At 35.6% G+C, this 20,739-nt stretch overlaps 1 protein-coding gene and 1 long non-coding RNA gene across 6 annotated transcripts in view; one reads left to right on the forward strand and one right to left on the reverse strand.

The window, feature by feature from the left end:
- Positions 1 to 20,739, forward strand: part of frmd6 (FERM domain containing 6) — a 25,292-nt gene continuing 4,553 nt past the window's right edge. Inside the window, exons 1-12 of one of the 5 annotated variants that reach the window (XM_051918245.1) lie at positions 1 to 374; positions 12,406 to 12,724; positions 13,182 to 13,272; positions 13,872 to 13,951; positions 14,031 to 14,107; positions 15,406 to 15,592; positions 16,935 to 17,090; positions 17,173 to 17,238; positions 17,360 to 17,428; positions 17,548 to 17,722; positions 18,771 to 19,079; positions 19,288 to 19,410. In XM_051918245.1, coding sequence (XP_051774205.1) covers positions 12,626 to 12,724; positions 13,182 to 13,272; positions 13,872 to 13,951; positions 14,031 to 14,107; positions 15,406 to 15,592; positions 16,935 to 17,090; positions 17,173 to 17,238; positions 17,360 to 17,428; positions 17,548 to 17,722; positions 18,771 to 19,079; positions 19,288 to 19,410 — 1,432 coding nt within the window. In that variant the 5' untranslated portion in view covers positions 1 to 374; positions 12,406 to 12,625. Of the gene's footprint in view, positions 375 to 9,006; positions 9,265 to 10,472; positions 10,628 to 12,405; positions 12,725 to 13,181; positions 13,273 to 13,871; positions 13,952 to 14,030; positions 14,108 to 15,405; positions 15,593 to 16,934; positions 17,091 to 17,172; positions 17,239 to 17,359; positions 17,429 to 17,547; positions 17,723 to 18,770; positions 19,080 to 19,287; positions 19,411 to 20,739 lie in introns of those variants that run through there. The other 4 variants (XR_007933379.1, XM_051918242.1, XM_051918243.1 and 1 more) reach the window with 4 other exon arrangements.
- The window catches only part of LOC127525596 (uncharacterized), a 23,660-nt gene continuing 21,838 nt past the window's right edge, over positions 18,918 to 20,739 (reverse strand). The window contains exon 3 of the long non-coding RNA XR_007933381.1: positions 18,918 to 19,066. This is a non-coding gene — a long non-coding RNA (uncharacterized LOC127525596). The remainder of the gene's footprint in view (positions 19,067 to 20,739) is intronic.

Consider the following 20,739-nt stretch of genomic DNA (forward strand, 5'->3'; position numbering starts at 1 on the left):
TGTTGAGCAGCCGTGGACGCTACCAACGTCAGCTGCAGAGGGGTGGTCTTTCGTACACGCTTGGTTAAATGTAAACATCTCGACGGCACAAAGATTGCACAGCCGCTGCGTTGCTTTTAAAAATTGAGGGAAAGCGACGCCGTGTAACAGACGCGTTTCCGGCCGATTCCTTTTGTGTTTGTCACCCCTCCTACACACGGTTGGGAAATTCCCTCCACATGTATAGTGATTTGTGAGTGTTGGGGAGCCCGATGGGGTTGAGTTCGCAGCTCGGGATTATGTGCTAGACTGGCGAGCGCAGTAGAGGAATCAAAGCAAGAGTTACATGGAAGAACGTGTGTTTGGGAATACGCGGAATTATCGCCACCAAAAAGGTGAGTTTTGTTGTTTTAACTTTATTATTTAATCTATATGGCGGTCAGGATTTACAGAGGGGTTAGTCTCCTTGCATTTCCCAAATAACTTATTCTACGTGGCAGCGCTGGCCCGCAGAATCACGCACACATACACACACACACGCGCGCGCGCACACTAGACTCGATGGAGCTTGACCAAAACACAGCAGTGTGTTTGCACTCTGCCTTGTAAATTTACCATGGTGACGAGAGTTTCCACCAAGAAGCCAGTTTCTACAGTTAATTTTACTGTAGTAAAACTGTGTAACTTGGCATTAGCCACCAATTTCCGAGATGTTTCACAACAAAGTGACACGATTCTGAAAGCTTCTTGCATTGTTTCATTATGGTAGTTTATACTGATGTATTTTGAGGGAAACTGATTACCATGGTAAGGGCTTTCTAATGCTCAAATCCCCGTTTTCGGTCATACATCTACTTTTAGACCATAATATGGCATCCACTGGCTATTTTTGGAGTAATGTGTTGGTACTTGGGTTGGTTTATAGCACCCAGTCAGCTCAATGCGGTAATGTGGAGTTTGTCCAAGTTAAGGTCTGCTGTAATGAGAACCATTGGCTGTGTCTCAACCTGATGTGCTGCCCACCTAGACTGCATTTTGGAGCATCATAGGAGCATCATAAACATTCTTAATATTGAAGTATTGGCTATTGATACTGAATTTTGTGAGAACATTTAATGTTTCAGAAGTCTATTATGGCAATTATGTAAATATGGGATTTCAAATATGAAACATTAATACATGAAGGAAAAAAAAATGAAGTTTTTGTGATTGGTGTATATTGGTAGAGGTCTTTTTTTATTTTGATATATTTTATTATTTATTGTATTTTTCAACAGTGTGTTAAAATTGACCCTAAAATAAATAGAAGGGTTACTACTATGTTGTCTAACAATGACTTTAATCACTTAATTGTTATAATTTTTACACGTATAACATAGGGACCCCGAACAATCAGGAAGTGATCTCATTCTCAACAGAACATGTAGGTTAATTGCGTCACAACACGACATGAATCGGAAAAGTTCATTCTAATTTTCCCTCTCTCTGTCCTCGGATTCAGGAATGTTCACAATTTCCTCTTTGCGGTCAGGGCGGGTTTAATATTAGCCCAGTGCAACTCTACACCAACTGGCGTTTAAGGGTCTCAAGTTTATCCTCTCTTGTGTTACAGTGATTTTCTATAAGCACTGAAAATCTTTAATGCGTTTAAGACATTGATGGGTTTGTAAAGTTGAAGTGTAGGCCTCTGAAACGGTTTATGCCATCGTTCTGTTTACCACCAGGGGGATCGTTTCCATTGGCCCCTTGACAATAACTTATTTAGGGATTAAATAAATTTTGAGTTGTTGATCAATTGTATATTTGACTTATAGTTTAGTTTTGCTTCTTTACCTCAAATCTGGACTAAAAAATATTCAATGATCACTCGTAGTTCAATCAAGTTATGTTCATATAATTTTATCATTTGAATCTCAAAGTGTTTTTGATTTTACCCAGAGTAGGATTCCATCCTGCCAGCCAAGCGTGTCAAATCAACAACGTCATGTAAGATTCGTCAGTGTGTTTACTTAGATGCAGGTTTGCCTGAGTCGATCTGTAGTCACATCCTGTGCGTGTGTGTTCTCATGTCGTGCCCTAAAGAATAATGAGGGCAGTTTTGTCAGGCATAAAGTTAAATTTGCTTTGTGTGTTTGTTTGTGTTGGTTTGGTGACAGGAAGCATTTTCTGCTCTCCTTTGTTTCTTTTCCTTTCTTTTTTTTTAACCTCAGGATGTTTTCTTTGCTGAGCTGCCCTTCAGTTGTGCGTGTATATGTGTGCTTGTGTTTGTGGGTGTGTTCGTGAAGTCTTATTTGCCTGAAGGCAGCTAGAATAGATGTTCAAAAAAAGATTTCTCCCAAGAGAGTAAAGATTCCTCTGCCATCTCTGGTGTAACTTGTCTGTGTGTGCAAAATGCTGTGTGATTAAGCAATTCTGGAGAAAATGGCTTATCTGATTGTGTTGACTTGGAAATGTCCCTAAAAATACTTAGTCACCATGAAATCAAAATGGACAATTCCTGTTTTTTTATGGAATATTTATTATAAATTATCATTAACAAATCTTACAAATCGTAATCTTGAACAAAACAACAACCCCTCCCAGGGGTCGAAATTAACTTTTTTTACTTGATAGCACTGGTGCTTCCAACTTCAAAAAGTTAGGAGAACCACAAAAATTTAGGAGCATGCACCAGAACGACAATATATAATATAATATATATTATAAACAGATTTCTTTTATTTACATTTTTTTTTTTTAGTGACGCACCGATCATGATCTTTCATGGCCATTTCCAAATTTTTTTTTACAAACGAATGGGCTAATTTCCGATACCGGTTGCTGTTTTTTTTTCTTTCTTTCTTTGTTAAAGCAAATTTATTTGTTGTTTATTTGCTCTATAACAGGCCAAACTGGTCTTAAAAAAAAAATATCTGTAGCCATTTGAAGGAGGCACCACTGCATTTTAATTATGATCCTAACAAAGATGCTACGCACATGTAGCATGAGCAGTTGTTTTTGATTTAAATTAGATTTAATTATAGGATTTAAAGTAAAAACAGAATAGTCTGACATTGGATTTGTGAAATTATGCTACATAAGACACACCTGCACAATAAAAAAACATAAGACGGACTGAATGAAAATGGATATTTACTCTCCGACAGTAGGTGGCGCTTGTGAAACAGCAGAAATATAGCGTTCCTTGGTTATCGCTGTACACAAAGCAGCACTGTGCTTATAAATACTACTTTATACAAAGATAAGAGGAAAAGAAAATGCCATTGAAACTTTTCTGAAGACAATTTATTCCCTTCAGAGATAGGCTACATTCATATAAACCCTCACCAATTTAATATTTATATTTTTCTTCTTATATTTTGTGCATTGTGAACAGTGCCTGGTACAGTATTTTCTCTGCTGGCACGTCTCTGTTCTCCCCTTTGTGTCAGTCTTCAGCACCTTCTTCTCTGGCCTGTTAACGTCCTATTTAGATATTTGATTGCAATGCAGTTTATGTGCAAGTCCGGAACAGAGATCCGGCAAAATAACTAATAACTAAAAACCGATTGCCATCAACCAGTGCACCTCTAGAAAACAGGTTGCACCAATTATTCACACTCGCGCAAATGCTCCCAAATATATTTTGAGGTCGCACGGACTAAATTTCGGGAGCATATGCGACCAAAATTGTCGCAATTTCGAGCCTTGACCCCTCCTTTTGCGGTGACATCTCTTCTTTGATGACGTGTTTACTGGCATGAGGGCGGGACAATCTGTCAATCACATGATATTGCAGCAATAGCAATCTGATCCAACAATCCAGTCAGTTCCAATGGACAAAATCAAGTCTGGCCCTACATTGTTTTCTTGTTTGAGAAGCCGTATCACTCAGATATACCTCGCTGTAGGGAAGAAACATCTATCGACCATAATAATCGGCCATTTAATTTAAAGGAATTAAAGGATTAAAAGGGATTTAAGGGAATAAAGAAAAAGAAATAAGAATGGTAAAATAAGTTCTTGGTCCAATTGTTGTTATGATGTAATCAATTTAAACTATTTGCAAATAATATTTTATTTTAAAATATGCACACATTTACTCATATTTGTAGGTCTATTTTGAAAACGCAAAACGTTCCTTGCCTTGTCATATTTCAGTTATGAATTACATGAATCATGTAAATGATAGGGCTTCCCCCAACTAAAGATTTTCCTAGTCGACTGTTCGTATTTAAGCCATTAGTTGATTAGTCGGGGGAGAAATACTAAACCAAAATAATGAGCATTTAAAATATAAATTAAGCGCTCCAGTGCGTGCATAAAGTAGCGACACCAGCAAACATTGCATGAACTTTTCTGAGATCAGAACCTATACAAAACCTGTAATATAAATAACAACCTTAAATGTAATATAATGAAAATATTTTTAAAATGTAGGACATAAATATAAATTTATCAAACAAATAAATACACAGCGAACTGAAACACTGAAATATCAGTGTAAACATAATCAGGTCTACGGACAAGTAGCCTTAACAATGAATGAAACTCAGAGGTCTGAACACAAACAAAATAAATATAAATTAAATAAAAATTATTAGGCCTAAATAAATATACCAGTAAACTGAAACACTATATGGACTAGGGATGTCAATTTACATAAAATATTACTCAACAACCACTTGCTTAACCAACACAAAATAGGTGACGTTTTAAAGCTTAGAAGCTTGGCTTTACAGTAAGCATAGGAATATATTTCCTTCTGTAGCATCAGTGAATGTTTGCAGCTTTTGTGATAGTTTTGTCTGAGTCCCTCAGTTGTCCTCAGTGTGAAAAGATGGATCTCAAAATCATATAGTCACTGCTGGAAAGGGTTCAAATATGCAGAAGATGCTGGAAAACTGAAGAATCTGCAGGACATGGAGGATTTTTCTGAAGAACAGAGCTCAGTTTAACTGCTCAGGACAAACAAGGGACTCATCAACAACCATCACAAAACAAAAAAACAGTCGTAGATCATCCAGGTAACCACACAGTATTAAGAATCAAAGGTATGTAAACTTTTGAATGAGGTCATTTTTATAAATTCAGCTATTTTTTTTGTCTTGTGGACTTTATGTAAACAACTGTTATGTGAAATAGTTTATTAAGGACAGTACTCAATAAAAAATAAAATGCAATTTTCATGATCCTTCTTATTTTGTTAAAATGATTAACATTTTTGCAGATTCTGCAAGGGGTATGTAAACTTTTGAGCTCAACTGTAGAGCAGCTGGTCTCAAATGAGCCCAAACACAACACAAGACAATGTGTAGATCAAAGAGTGATATGACATGCTGCTAAAGCTATAGGACTTCAGGGATCTGATCACATCGATCATGACGCAGTGTTTTCCAATGTCATTTGAAAGTTTAACTAATGTAAACTGGATCACGGGTGTGGTGGGTGGGTGTAGTGCAGGGGTATTCAATTAAAGTTCCAAGAGGTCCGGTCTCTATATTTTCTCCTCAGTAGGGAGGTCCGGACAATAATTTTTTGGAACAGTTATACATTTCCATCGGGGCAGCAGTAGTAGATTTTTAAAGAAAAAATCCTAAACAGTCAAAATAGTCATCAAAGATGAGAATCTTGGGCCCCGAGAGCCAAAGCAGTGATGCCTTTTTAACCAAGAATTATTTACCAATATTAAAAAAAAAAAAAAAAACTGTATATGAATATAAAAACGTAAGATCAGATGTTTTATTGCTTTTTTTTTTTTTTTTTTTTTTTTTTTTTTTACATTTAGACACGTGTATGGCACATAGTAGCCTTGGGACTGAGAAAACATACTGGGGGTGCAGGGTTTACCTCTTAAGAAAAGTGTGGACCATTTTTATATTTTGCTCCAAAGTAATAAATTACTAAAAACAAACAATGTACATGATTTTTTTAAAAAAAATTTTGTTCCCTTGCCATCTCTAAATAATTTTCCAAATTATAACATTGTTTATTATGAAATAATAAACTGTTTAGTTTAACGGTCTGGTTTAGTTAAATGGTCGAGTCATCTGCATGAAAGATGAAAATAATTGTATTTGCCGCATTCTCGTCTTCTGCAGTGTTTTCTGCATCTATTTTGTTGCTCACTGTGTTTCTGCTATTGTTGTTAAAATAACTGCACTTTGCCAGTTCCTGTAGAGTCGACCAAGCCTCGTCGACTAACGTGTAGCCGACTATTAGGGGGCAGCACTAATAAATGATAGAATATTATTTCAATTCAAAAAGGCTAATTTTGATATAAAAAAAACTGAGTAGTTTGCATCACTGGATATTACTGTCGATCATCGTTTAACATTTCTGTCATAAAACAGTTATCAAATATTAAATGTTTAGCTACTTGGATCTTACCATGCACTCTTCACCGTTAAAACTAAAGTGTTGTGTGGGAAATCGCACGTATCTTTTGTGAACAATTTGGCTATTTCTAATTATTGGGGGGACTTGTTGTCCCACTCAATGTCTGGTTACGGCCCTAAACATAACGGTTGCAGCCAGGTTGAATCTGGAGATAGGCCACCTAAATAGTGCTCTTGAGAAAGACATTAAAATCCAGCTATTGCTTGTGCTTTTGATGTCTCATCTGTGTGACCATCTTTTATCCTCAAGGTAATATTTTTTTCTAAAAGATGTTGTCAATATTGTTCTTCCCTGTGCACCTGCATGAGCATGACTTCATGATCTCACTCTTCATGAACATGCTGTGTGATTGAAGAAACTATCTCCCACCTGACCTCAGTGACCTGACATGTTTTTTTTTTTTTGTTATATCTCTTTACATTTTAAAGAAAGCATGTACTTTGATTGGCTGTCTCAGTTGCAGTGTAGTGGTTAAGATGGATTAGTTTCTCGGCTCGCTTGGATAGGTTAAGCTGACGTGGCTTGTTTGTTGTTATTGCGTGCAGCGTCTTAGTCCTTTTAATGTGGTGTGTGCATATAGTTTGTTGTGTTGCCTTTATTATTTACTTCTCCAACAGCTGTGTTAATGTCATCCTTGTGTGTTAATATGTCAGAGTTTGTTGTCTAACAGTCCTATTGGAGGTACTGTAACACATTTGTCTCTGTGTATTCATCTAACTTAATATTATTAATGAGCTTGAATGGAATTTATATCAGTTGAAAAGTGCAAAATAACAGTGAAGAAAGAGGCTGTATAAATAATGTACATGTTTAATGGTAAAATAAATATAATACTTTGGGTTCAGTGTCTTGCTTAAAGGTGGTGCCTAATCAGATTTAGCTGGAAGCCTTTGTGTTTGTCTGGATACATCATTAAACATCCTTTATTTTTTTTAAGTCAAAGCAATTTGATGAACCATATACTCAATCACTTTACCACACAGCACTGCATGTGTGTGGAGGGCTTAAAAAAACTGAATTATGAAACCATAACTTTTTGTAGTAATGTGTACATATGAGATTCTATTTCAATCTTTCAGTCTTTTAAAAGGTAATTTATTATTGAGATGGCAAAGATGAATTTTCAGCATCATCAAGGCCTTTGCACACTGAGTCCGAAATTCGGGTTCGATTTTCTGCGTTTTTCGCATCCGTGGCACGCATTTTGAGAGACGTTTTGACAATTCACAGCCACCGTATGCGAACGCCAAAATCCCCAATGCCATCTGACAAGTTGATCCACGTCATCTACAGCACACAACAGTAGCACTGTATGACAAACAAAGTGCGGAAAGAGACAGAATATAAAGATAGATTGTGCCAGTATCGCTAGCAAAGCATCAAACTGAGGCACTGACATCCTGAAGTAAACTTTGAAACGCTTGGGATAATCACGCAGCTCCTTGATGTGGTGGAACTCTCATTCCTCTCTACGCAATCTCAGGATTGGATGTACCCAATATTTCCTCTTTCTTTTTGTCTTTTTAAGAAGAGAGAGGACAACTAAATCATGCTCACTGCTTGAAGACTTCATTTTGTATTATTTTGCGAATTTTTTTCGCAACGGATTCATTAATACGCATCGGACTACAGTGCAAAGGCCTTTACTCCAGTCTTCAGTGTCACATGATCCATCAGAAATCGTTCTAATATGCTGATTTGATGCTCAAGAAATATTACTTAGTATTATCAATGTTGAAAACAGTTGTGCTGCTTAATATTTTGGTGGAAACTGAGATGGATTTTGTTAGGATTATTTGATGAATAGAAAGTTCAAAACAACATTTATTTAAAATAGAAATATTTTGTAACATTATGACTGTCACTTTGGATCAATTTAATACATTCTTGCTGAATAAAAGTAGTATTAATTTCTTTAAAACCTTTTGAATGTACATGATTGGGATGTTTATGGGGTCTAAGAATGTCCTTTATTTTGTCTTTTAAAGTTTTGATTAAAAACACTTTAGTGCTCAGACAGGAAAAAAAAAAAAACTCTGATCTTTCAGTAATTATTCTGACAGGTGTGGTTTAAAATGGTTTAACCTGAAATTAGGTCATATTGAAAGTCATCTATGTGTTACTCTATCCACAGTTGATCTACAAAGATCATACAGTTACGTTTTACTACTGGTTATATATTATGAATGCGTCACATAACATCTTTGTATAGTAGTTACAAAACACAATAAAACTCAAAAAATATTTTTTCTATATCTGGTTCATTTCACTTTCATTTTATTTGCCCTAAATTTAATTTAGAAGAGGATTACAGCTGGAGTTTTTCAAAAAATATTGCCTGATGTTTTCTTCTAATAAAACATTCCTACCAATATAATGAGTAGGACCTATTAGTAATAACAGTTAAGCTGTATCAAGTGGACTGTGATTTTTAAACCCTCCCTTGCCAAAGGCTTTCCGTATCTTTTGTTTTGCTAAAGTAGGACATATCTGCTTTCTTTAATGATTTTTATACAATGGATTTAAGTGTTCAGATGATCTGATACCAAACTACTCCTCTGGTTGTGTCTCCTACTGCGGCGTGAAGAAACAGTTCAGTGCATGTGAAAAGGGGAATGTGTCTGAGATTAGAGTCACACTAAAAAACTGTGGACCAACAATGTCTGAGCAGGTCTGGACATGTGGATTCCACCTATCAGTGGCATTTCCTTACCTCTCATTCTTTCATGCTTGCTTTGTTTTTTGCTAGTTCTTTCTTAGTAAAATTTACTTCACCTTGCTGGAAGGTTTTTTTGTCTGCATTGGTTCTAGATGTTTCCTTTCTGAGAGGTAAAAGCGCAGTGGATGATGTAAGGCTGTTTGTAAAAGCTAAACCCCGGCACTTCAGCAGTCGTCTTTTAAGATAAGGTAAGATTTGATCCCTTAAGGCAAAACGAGCTGTTACAGCAGGATGACACGGATGACAGGCGTAACATAGACCTTAATACTGCAGCAAATTATAACCGTCTGTGACTGGAACCTTTATACATATGTGGGTTTTATTTGTCTCAAAAATAATCCAGGAAGTTTCTCCATCCTTTCAGCAAAGAAATGCCACACATGACGTCAGGCGTAACGTCACACATCCTGACAAATGTGGACTCATGCAATCCTCTTTTCCATTCTGTTTTCATCCTGCCTCAGCAGTGCCAGATTAAAATGGCCTCAAAATGTTACTTTAATCAGTCACGTCATATATTATATGATTTTAGGGCCATTATTGAGCCCCTTTGGGCTGTTTGCCTGCTTGGCTTTAACTATTAGTGTAGGCAATGTTTCTAGAAACCTGTAAAAGTCAATCCCTTATGAACTCCTAACCATAATATGAAAAGCCAAAATCCACGTCATTGTCATCTGATGTATGCATCTGAACATTACACATCTGTAGTAAGTGCAGCGGAGTGTGTGTGTGTGTTTGAGAGAGAGAATCAAAGGCCTCTATTGTTGGAATGAGAAGCAGATGTTGGGTGGAATTCTCCTGACTGCTGCACATTTTCCTTTTCTCTCTGTCTCTCTCTCATGCAAAGTCTTCTCACTACTCCATTTTGCATTTTGCCTGATGGTTTATCAAAATATACTTGCTTAAATTATGTATTTTATTATTACAATAGAAAACGCTTTATTAAAGACCAGCGAAGAGAGCTGAGAAAATGTCATAGCAGTGTATATGCAGTTCCACAAACTACAAAGAATATTTTAATATCAATTAGGGGAGCAATGTGGCAGCATACATGAGGAAAAAACAATGTTGTTGAAGTAAATAATTTAAATCCATGTTTGACGAGGTTAATTTATTTTGCTATAAAACTAAAACCAGTGCCAAACTGACTTCTGTTAAAGGGGACCTATAATGCCCCTTTGACAAGATGTAATATAAGTCTCTGGTGTCCCCGGAATATGTCTGTAAAGTTTCAGCTCAAAATACCCCACAGGCCATTTATTATAGCTTGTCACCTATTTGGGTGTGAACAAAAATATGCTATTTTTGTGTGTGTCCCTTTAAATGCAAATGAGCTGCTGCTCCCAGCCCGCTTTCCAGAAGAGGGCGGAGCTTAAACAGCTCGCACTCCGGTTGATCAACAACAAAAAAACTGGAGAATCTCACACAGCCAAAATGACGATTGTCAGTAACGGTGTTCAGCCTTACATTGTTCAAACCGGAGTCGGACACTGATGGAGAGACTCAGGAAGAAGTTACAACTTGTAGAATGCAACTGGATGTTTCTGAATGGTTAGTGGATAAATTTATGTAGTTGTTGTGGAGTTGATTCAACTCATCGACTAGCATGTGCTGTCATATTAATTTTTTGTGCAAATCCAGCGTTGAATTGATGGTCGTTTGTTGCGTGTTCCCAGGTACAGGGTTTATGTAAATTTTGGGGTTCGCGATGTCACCAACCTGGGAAGAAGCTCGTTGTAGTCCCTACCATCCATTTGTTGTAGTCCTTAAAAAGCGATTTCTGTAAAAGAAAATATCTCCTTTTGCATTGAACTTTGAGCATCGTAACTTTGCAGATGTTGTTTATGATCTAACTGCAACATTCCACACTAACTAAAGTTAAAAAAGTAAAATCATAATCAAGGACCCCTTTAAGTTGATAATTTTTTATTTCTATTTTTGGCCTATTTCATAGATAGAGTAAGGTTTAAGGCAATCCATTCTTGATATGTTAAGCTTGCATTCAAACATACAACTTCAACTTGATCATAGTAAGTATATTTCTGCAAATGTTAGTTTATATACACTGAGGAAATATGTTAGGTTGAAAATAACGTGTAATATGAGATGGAATTCAAATATCCATGACAAGAGGTCAAAGACTTAAATCATGGTAATATTTGACTCTTTGTTAGTTTAGCAGTTTCTGTAGGCCTGTGTTCATATCACAGATACTGACAGAGGCAGAGAGAGTGAGATATCAGTCTGATAGTGTTTCATGTCTGTGCAGGCAGGTGTTATGTCCCAAAAATATCTAAAATCACTGCGAGAGTTGTTGAATCAAAGTTCATCAAAGTTGAATCAAAGTTTTTGTAATATTGTGACATCAGTTGAGAGCTTACTAGTCTGTAGAAAAAAGTAACTTGGTTTGTAGATGAATAACATTTAAATTAATATTGTATTTGTGTTTCTCAAGTCAAATAAAGTCAGCTTTATTGTTATAGTGATGTGCTTTATACAATACAGATTGTTTCAAAGCAGCTTTACTGTGATCAACGGGAAAATAATGATTCAGTAATGCAAACAGTTCAATTCGGCTGTAAAGCAGCTGTAAAAAGGAAAAATAAAGTGTCATTGTTCGGCATTGTTCAAAGAGATTGTTCAAAGTCAGTTCAGTGTTGTTTCAGTTCCATTGTAAAGATCATCAATAATTAAATTAGTTCAATTCGGCTATAAAGCAGAAAACAGTGATGTCATCATCTAGCTCAGTTCAGTTCTCATCAAATAGTGTCAGTGCAGTCAGATCAGTAACATTGAATGTTGTTTGTCATGTTGTTATGCAGAATGTTTTTTTAATATTGTTATGGACAACATTACATGTCTGTGTGTTTATTTGATAAGCAGCCATGTAATAAGTGGGATAATGTACAGCTATTGTGGACAATAATTGTAGACAATAGCTGTAATGTTTATATAAGCTTTATGACCAGCAGACAGTATATTATCATTTACAGAAGATGCTGTAATGCTCAAAATAAGCAATAAAATGAATTTGTAGTGCACCATATGTTCTACCTAGATATAAATACAGAGTACAGAATGTGTGTTTGTGTAATGTACCCACAACTGTCCATCACTATCAAAAACAGCTTTCCTTGTTTTTCTGTTTTGTAAACAAGAAGATTTATATTGTCTCTTTTGTGTTCCCTTCAAAATCCAGTAAATTATAACTGTGTAATATATTTCAGTGAAATATCTGGAGAGCTGCCTTCCAGGATGTGTGCATGAGGTATGTTTTCTTGTTGTATTCCTGTTCAAATCTCTTATTTTTGTCTTTCTGTCTTTTTCAGAGTCGGGCGGAGGAGCTGCAGTGTGTTTGTGTGGTGTGATGCAGGAGAAACTGTTGGTTTGAAACAGTTGTGAGGTTCAGTTTCTCTGGACACAGGGTCCGATCGTGTGTGTGTGTTTTTATGTGTGTGTCTGAGTTATCTGATCCCATTGTGACTGGGAGGTGCTCAGGGGTGGAGCTCCACTGAGGGGCACGAATCTACAGGCTGCAGCCTCTCAAACATGAGCAAACTGACTTTCCACAATAACAAGACAATGCAGGACCGCCGGTGTGTGTGTGTGTTCCTCCCAAATGATGAAACACTCAACGTAATAGTCAGTGTGAGTACAACTCCATGCACTCAATGACACACACCAGTGGCGATTGCTTTAAGACTGCACTGAAAGCACAGCTTCCCCTATGATTTCATAAAAATGTGGCAATTATCTTTATCAATTTGCATCATATACAAAGATTGTTTTTGATAGACAACAGGCTCTAAACATGTCATTTTGGGTCCCGCTCAGATGTTACGGATTACTGTGGTTTAAAGGATGATCACAATTAAATACTTGCTGATGATCACAATTAAATATTTTAAAAATACAGCTCTATTTTTGAGTAATTTCATGGTTTAGTAGAGTTTGACAAGCAGCTTTTTAGAGTAACTTTACAGACACCAATAAAAAAAAAAAAAATAAAAAAAAAAAAAATAAATATATATATATATATATATAAATAAATGATCTCTCTGTAATACAGGTGATCTCTCATACTTTCTCTGTTCTTCTCTCTAAGGTTAAGACTGTGTGTCAGGAGTTGTTGGTGCAGGTCTGTGATCTGCTCAGGTTGAAGGACTGTCACCTGTTTGGTCTCAGTGTTATTCAGAGTAAGACAAAGACGCGTACACACGCGCACACACACGTACATCTATCTTTGTGAGGATATTCATGGACACAATGCAATCTGTAGCTCCTTACCCTAACTCTACCAATCACAACTAAGTGCCTAACCCGAACCCTTACCCTAAACCTACCCTTAATCTAATTATAACCTGATCCCTAAAACCAAGACTTGAACATCAAAGAGGCATTTAAAGGGGTCTCAGAAAGTGAGGACCAGCCAAAATGTCCTCACTTTACTCTCTTTGTCCTCACGTCGATGGTCTAAACACACACACTGCTTTACACTGCTCTCTGGAATACTTGATTCTGATCTGTCAGTTATATCCTGTGGTTTCTTTATTCTCATGATAAAATCAAATAATATTATGTAATTATGATATTTGGGATAATATTTGGTCTGCCTTTTTTATTGCATTTTATTCTTTGCAATAGGGGTCTTGATCACCCTGTCAGGGTTTATTTTGCTGTGATTACCGGATGCTGTTTGTAATTTTTTCATTACATAAATACATACATACACAAACATTAAAGACCTAAATGCATGTGCGTTTTCAGTGTATTTTAAGTGTGCTTTTTCTCCTAGACAATGAACACATTTACATGGAACTGGGACAGAAACTGTCAAAATATTGTCCAAAAGAGTGGAAACGGGAAGCCAGCAAGGTATCACGTACACAGAGTTTGATTTTCTTAGGAATAAAGTCTTTGTTGCACACTTTGACAGAATTCTCACCAACTGCAGGGAATTGACCAGTTTGGACCTCCGATGATTGTTCACTTCAGAGCACAGTATTATGTTGAAAATGGCAGACTTATCAGGTGAGACATCTACATATCTACACTACTGTTCAAATGTTTGGGGTCAGTAAGATTTTTTTAAAGTCGGCATGAAACGGAACTTGCGATTGTCTTTTCTTCTCTACTGTGACGTCTATTCGAGTGAAACGGCATCTGAAATGACAGGGCGGGGCTTGATTTCGTTCTTCGGGAATTAATTGGATTGTTGGAAGTTCGGCGTTGCTAACAAAACGGAGGCAGATCTGAATGCCCGTTTGCAGTCAGTTGTGGGGGATTTCTCTCCACCGGACTCACTGCGAGCACCCTCACCCTGGAAGTTGAGCATGATGCTTACCTTCCATAGGAATGAATCTAAAAACGCTCTGGTCGCTTGCTCTGCTCCAGGGGCCACGCAGCCTGACTGACTGAGCGTGTCCTCCATCAGGTTCCTTTCAATGTGTGAGGGTACTGTACACCCCAATGACTGGCATCGGCGGTGGTTAATGCATTGATCTCTATAAAGTGAAGCATCAGCTTACTCCAGCAACAGCATTTACCCCTTACGTCACTGAATTTGCTGGCAGTTCCAGATAGCTCTGCCCTCGAGCCATAGCATGTGACAGGAAGAGACGATGAGTCGTTTTGAGGGGGAGAGGAGGTTAATGATTTTGATTAAAGATTAAGAGGGCACATGAATTTTAAAAAAAAAATGAAGTGCACGGATAAATTATTGATAATAAATACTACAATATTCCATAAAAAAATAAGAATTGTCAATTTTGATTTCATGCCGACTTTAATACTCTTATTCAGCAAGAATGCACTGAATTGATCAAAAGTGACAGTAAAGAGATTGTTACAAAAATTCTGTTTCAAATAAATTCTTTTGAACTTTCTATTCAACAAAGAATTCTGGAAAAAAGTATGGTTTGCACAAAAATATTAAGCAGCACAACTGTTTTCAACATTGATAATAATAAGAAATGTTTCTTGAGCATAATAGAATGATTTCTGAAGGATCATGTGACACTGAAGGCTGGAGTAATGATGCTGAAAATTCAGCTTTGCCATCACAGGAATAAATTACATTTTAAAATCTATTACAATTCAAAACAATTATTTTAAATTGTAATAATTTTTCACAATAGTACTGTTTTTAGTGTGTTTTTGATCAAACAAATGCAGCCTTGGTGAGCATAAGAGACTTCTTTCAAAAACAAAAATCGTACTGACCCCAAACTTTTGAATGATATTGTATACATACAAAATGTCTATAGAAAAATTATACGTTTATATAAAGGATAAACCATAATAATGTTTTATGTGTCTGTCTGTTTTAGCGATCGCATGGCTCGGTATTATTACTATTGGCATTTGCGGAAGCAGGTACTGCAGTCTCAGTGCATCCAGAGAGAAGAGGCTTATTTCCTTCTGGCTGCATTTGCGCTGCAGGCTGACCTGGGAAACTTCAAACGGAACAAACACTTTGGTGCCTATTTCCAGCCGGAAGCTTATTTTCCCTCCTGGGTAAGTATGCACAGCACCCCATTAAACTGCTTCCTGATGAATCATTATGCTGATCAAGCCTGTTAAATGTTTGTACCCTCCGACCACCCTCTGTGTGTGGTTTATGAGCTGCACTGTGTTGTCCCTGAATATTTCAGCAACATTGAACAGAGCTTTTTGTAAAAAAAGACATTTTATTCATCAGTGTATGTAGAGGATTGAGGTTAAAAATAGTCAAAAGCTTTTAGAAAGAATCTAGAGTGCATTAGCTTCAGGCTTTGCTGAGCTGTGCTATCATCTGGATACACATGGTGTGAGACGCTCCTTCACTGCAGGATGGTGCAGTCAGAGACAGACTGTGCTGTAGAACTGGCAGATTACAGAGACTGCTGACAGCACTGTGATGAGGATTTTTGTGTTTTTATAGAAGTTCAGGGACATCACTGTAGCCAAGGCTGACAACCACAATTATATCTGCAGTATATCTCTCATTTTTCCTCAGTTTTAGTTGCTTGAGTTGTCCATAACACTTGTGAACATTAACACTGATTTTAATAAAAATCATCAAGGAACAATGCTCCAAAAAATGACTATTGCAATATATTGTCATTTACATTTATTGTCATTTACGATTATTGCAAATATTGTCATGTAAATTATTATAAATCTAGTTTTGATTTGTAGTAGGCTATTCTATCTACATTTGCATTTCGCCTAAATGTAGGCAACTGTAAGATTGGAAATGCATTTTCTTGCCCCTGAAATACATTTTGAAATATTACAACACACTTTTTTTTTAATACAGGATGCTATATTATTAGTGTGTATACCACATAGAAGAAGGCTAACTTTGTTTGTTAAACTTTTTTTTTTTTTTTTTTTTTTAAATTAGGCATCTAGGTTTCTTGATTGTTAGAAAATGTGTAAGTCACAGCATGTTTAGTGGACCATTTAAATGTCTTTAATATTAAGTGATTTATGTCAGTCAGACTATCATTCAGTTTGATAATAAAGTTACTGAACGACTGGCAAGTAACTATTTTTAAAATAATTGTATTTTTAATATTGTGAAAATTAAAATCTTATAAAGTCATGGAAAACTAATGGAAATTCTATAGTTAATATACTTTTTTAGTTTAAAATAAATATATATATATATATATATATATATATATACTGTATACTGTATACTGTATATATATTATCAGATCAAAAATATTTTGCTTTAAATGTCTTAGTGAGTGCAATCTCTATAAAATGATTTTTAAAAATCTGAATGCAGTTATCAAGCATACTAGAAAGTCATGTAAATTTATCAGTCAAAATATGCGCTTTATTATTATTTTGGTTCTATCTTTTCTAGGTAATTGCCAAGAGAGGATGTGACTATATTCTCCGTCATATTCCAAACATGCACAAAGAGCAGTTTGCTCTTACGGCATCAGAGGCCCAGCTGAAGTACATAAAGGAAGCAGCGCTCTTGGACGACGTGACTGTTCATTATTACCGCCTTTACAAGGTCAGAGAAGAGCTATTTACAGTGTGAGTGAATGCACACGCAGACTGATTTTGAAAGTAATGAAAAATTTTCTTTCTGTCAGGATAAGAAAGAGTTGGAGGCCTCTTTAACTCTGGGACTGACCTTACGTGGGATTCAGATTTTTCAGGTATGCTGTTTGAACATTTACTGAGTGAGGTTATACAGCAAATTGCAAAAAATATGGCTCTTTTAGATAATATATTGAGCATTTCTATGTTGTGATGGTTCAATTTGAATCTTTTTTTTAGAATGTGGGGACTGTCAGGCAACTCTTGTATGATTTTCCCTGGACCAACGTGGGAAAACTGGTGTTTGTGGTCAGTATTACAGTACTTTATTAGTATGATTTAAAGGTGAAGTGTGTAATTCTGTGCCATTAGGGTCACTGTTCACATTTTTCAGATGAATCAACCTTTGACCTGTTTCCTTTCCACAGGGGAAGAGGTTTGAGATTCTTCCTGATGGTTTGCCTTCAGCCAGGAAGCTCATCTACTACACAGGCTGTCCTCTGCGCTCACGACACCTCCTGCAGCTGCTCAGCAACAGCCACAGATTGTATATGAACCTGCAGCCTGTGCTGAAACAGGTTCGGCGACTAGAGGAAAATGAAGGTATCTTACAAATATGCACAATACAATTGCGTTAACAGGGACATTTCCTAAGTTAATAATTCAAATGTACATGAAATCTGTGATATACAGACAGATAGGGTCAATCTTTAAATCAAGCAAGGTGATAAAATGATGAAATAACCATCTTTTATTGGCATATACATTGAAAAAAAAAAAAGATTCTTCGAAGTTATAAATAAAAGGAGATTAGTTTTACAAGAAAATAATTTCAGTCTTTCTACTTCAAAATTTCACATTTAATTCAGTGTGTTACTTGCTGTTTCTTTGTAATTATTTGAGATTTACTAGCAATTCTACACATTTTTGTTTTCAGTGTACAACTGATTACTGACACAATTAAAACTATTAAAGACATTTCTGTTAATTTAAATAAAGCTGAAATAAAAAATTTATATAATTTATTTAGTTGAAAAACTTAAACTAAATGGAAATTAGAATTGATGCATTGGCAATAAACTGAAATAAGTGTAAGTTGAAGCACTAAAATTCTTAACTAGAAATAAATAGAATTTTACAACTAAAACTAAAATTAAAAAAAATTAAACCTAAATAGCAATATTTAAAAAAAATAAAAAACAAAACAAAAAATGACAAAAGCACATAACGAAATTGCTAAAAATTAATCTAAAATCAACATGAAAACTAAAAATATAAAAATAAATGTAAATTCAAAATATTAATACAACTATAATAAAACTAAAACAACATTGCAGTTATAAGTAGCAATATAAAAAAAAAAAAAATGACAAAAGCACATAACGAAATTGCTAAAAATTAAACTAAAATTAACATGAAAACTAAAAATATAAAAATAAAAGCTAAAAATTTTAAAATATGAATAAAACTAAAATAACACTGCAATTAACTAACTTTGCACACGTGACACATGAATATCAACAGAAAGTCATTCTTAGCAACATTTTTTTTTTTTTTTTTTTTTTTTTATAGCAGTGTTGTCATGAAAGTATTAAGAGTTTTGTTTTGCAAAGGAGCATATGGTTAACATTATTAAACTGTGTGTTCTCAGAAAAGAAGCAGTACAGGGAGTCGTATATCAGTGATGCTCTGGAGGCAGATATGGATAATTTGGAGCAGCGTTCACGTGCCAGCGGCAGCAGTGCTGGCAGCACATCACGACCCAATCCCTTTTCACGACACTCCACCACGAGTCATGGCAGCTCCCGCACATCTGGCGTCGACACAGACAGTTTCCGAACCCCTACAAACACACCCCACCGACCGCTGAGAACACACTCGTCCTCCAACACCAGTCATGCCAGCACACACACGTCTGGCATCGAGAGCAGCAGCAAGGAGCACTGCCTGGATGAAGATGGTAGGAGACACACAGTTAAATGTGACGCTTTCCTCCCAGCCTGTTAATTGCAACTCAGAGACTCATTACATTAGTAATAACAGTATCAATAATAAATGCTGTACGATTAAATGGCTGCATTGATCAAATCTCATTGGTACAAATGTTAATACTGATACAGTAGCGGTCAGCACTGAGAGTCTGTGTCTATGTTTGTGTTTTTCTTTAGAGATTGAGATGCTGGTTGATGATCCAAAAACTTGTGAAGATCTTCATGATTTAGAACTCAACCATGAACTGTGTATCCACATTACAGAGGACATGCTGTCAGCACAGAACAACGGATGCTCCGGTATGTATATAGGTTAGGTTAGGTTATGTTATGTTATGTTCAGGGTTGGGGAGTAACAAAATACATGTAACTTAGTTAAGTATTTAAAATACAAAATTTGAGTAACTGTTTTTCATTACAGTTAAATTTTAAATGGGTGGTAATTTACCAAAGTGATTACTTTGAATTTCATTTAAACATTAATGTAAACTGTGACAGGTAAATAATGTAAAAAGTAATTGGTGATTCTCCGACTCTGACAGTCTGCAAAAGCATCCTAAGCTACATTTCTGCTCACAAGTTTCATTCCTCTTGCAGAATATGGAACATTTTGATAATTTTAACAAAATAATAAAATGTTATTTTTATTTAGTACTGTCCTGAATAAGCTTTTTTACATAACAGATGTTTACATATACTCCACAAGACAAAATGACTGAATTTATAAAAATTGCCCCATTCAAAAATGTATATACCCTTAAATCTTAACTGTCCTGTCATTACCTGATAATCCACGACTGTTTTCATGTTTTGCGATAGTTGTTTGTGAGTCCCTTGTAACTGTAAAAAATGCTAATTGCAACTTTTTTCTCACAAATCAGACTTTTTTTCCTTGCAGTTGCGAATTTGCATCTTACAGTTCTTAACTTTTTTCTCAGAATTGCAAGATTTAAACTCAGTTGCGTTTTATAAAGTCAGAATTGGGAGATATAAACTCGTAAATGCAAGTTGTAAAGTCAGAATTGTGTGATTTTTAAAAACTTGACTTCTTTTTCTTCTGACTTCTTTTCTTGCAATTCTGACTTTTTTCTGGGAAACTGCGAGTTTATATCTCAGAATTCTGACTTTATAACTTGCAATTGCAACTTCATATCATGCAATTCTGAGAAAAAAGTCAGAATTGTGAGGAAAAACTTGCAATTACCTTTTTTTGTGTTATACTTATTAGTATTCCAAACTATTCTAAAGTATTTAGATTAAGTTACAAAGCTTGGGTAATCTAACGAAATATGTCACAAATTACTTTTTAAAGCATGTATTTTGTAATCTGTAGTGAAATACATTTTAAAAGTAACCTACTAATATATAATATACATGTATGTGTGTGTATTTATATATACATAATAAATATACACAGTACATACACATATGTAAACAAACTTTTATTTTTGTTGATCAATAGTCATTAATCGTTTGACAGCACTAGTATATATGTATATATACCCTGCAAATGATCGCAATGCAAAACAATGTGATGGTACTTAAAGACTTGATTAATCTCTGTGCTAAAGTGTTTTTTTTTTTTTTTTTTTGGGAGGGGTGAAATGTGAGCTGGATGTGTTTTTGTGA

The sequence above is a fragment of the Ctenopharyngodon idella genome, chromosome 13 (assembly GCF_019924925.1).
Source record: "Ctenopharyngodon idella isolate HZGC_01 chromosome 13, HZGC01, whole genome shotgun sequence".
NCBI lineage: Eukaryota > Metazoa > Chordata > Actinopteri > Cypriniformes > Xenocyprididae > Ctenopharyngodon > Ctenopharyngodon idella.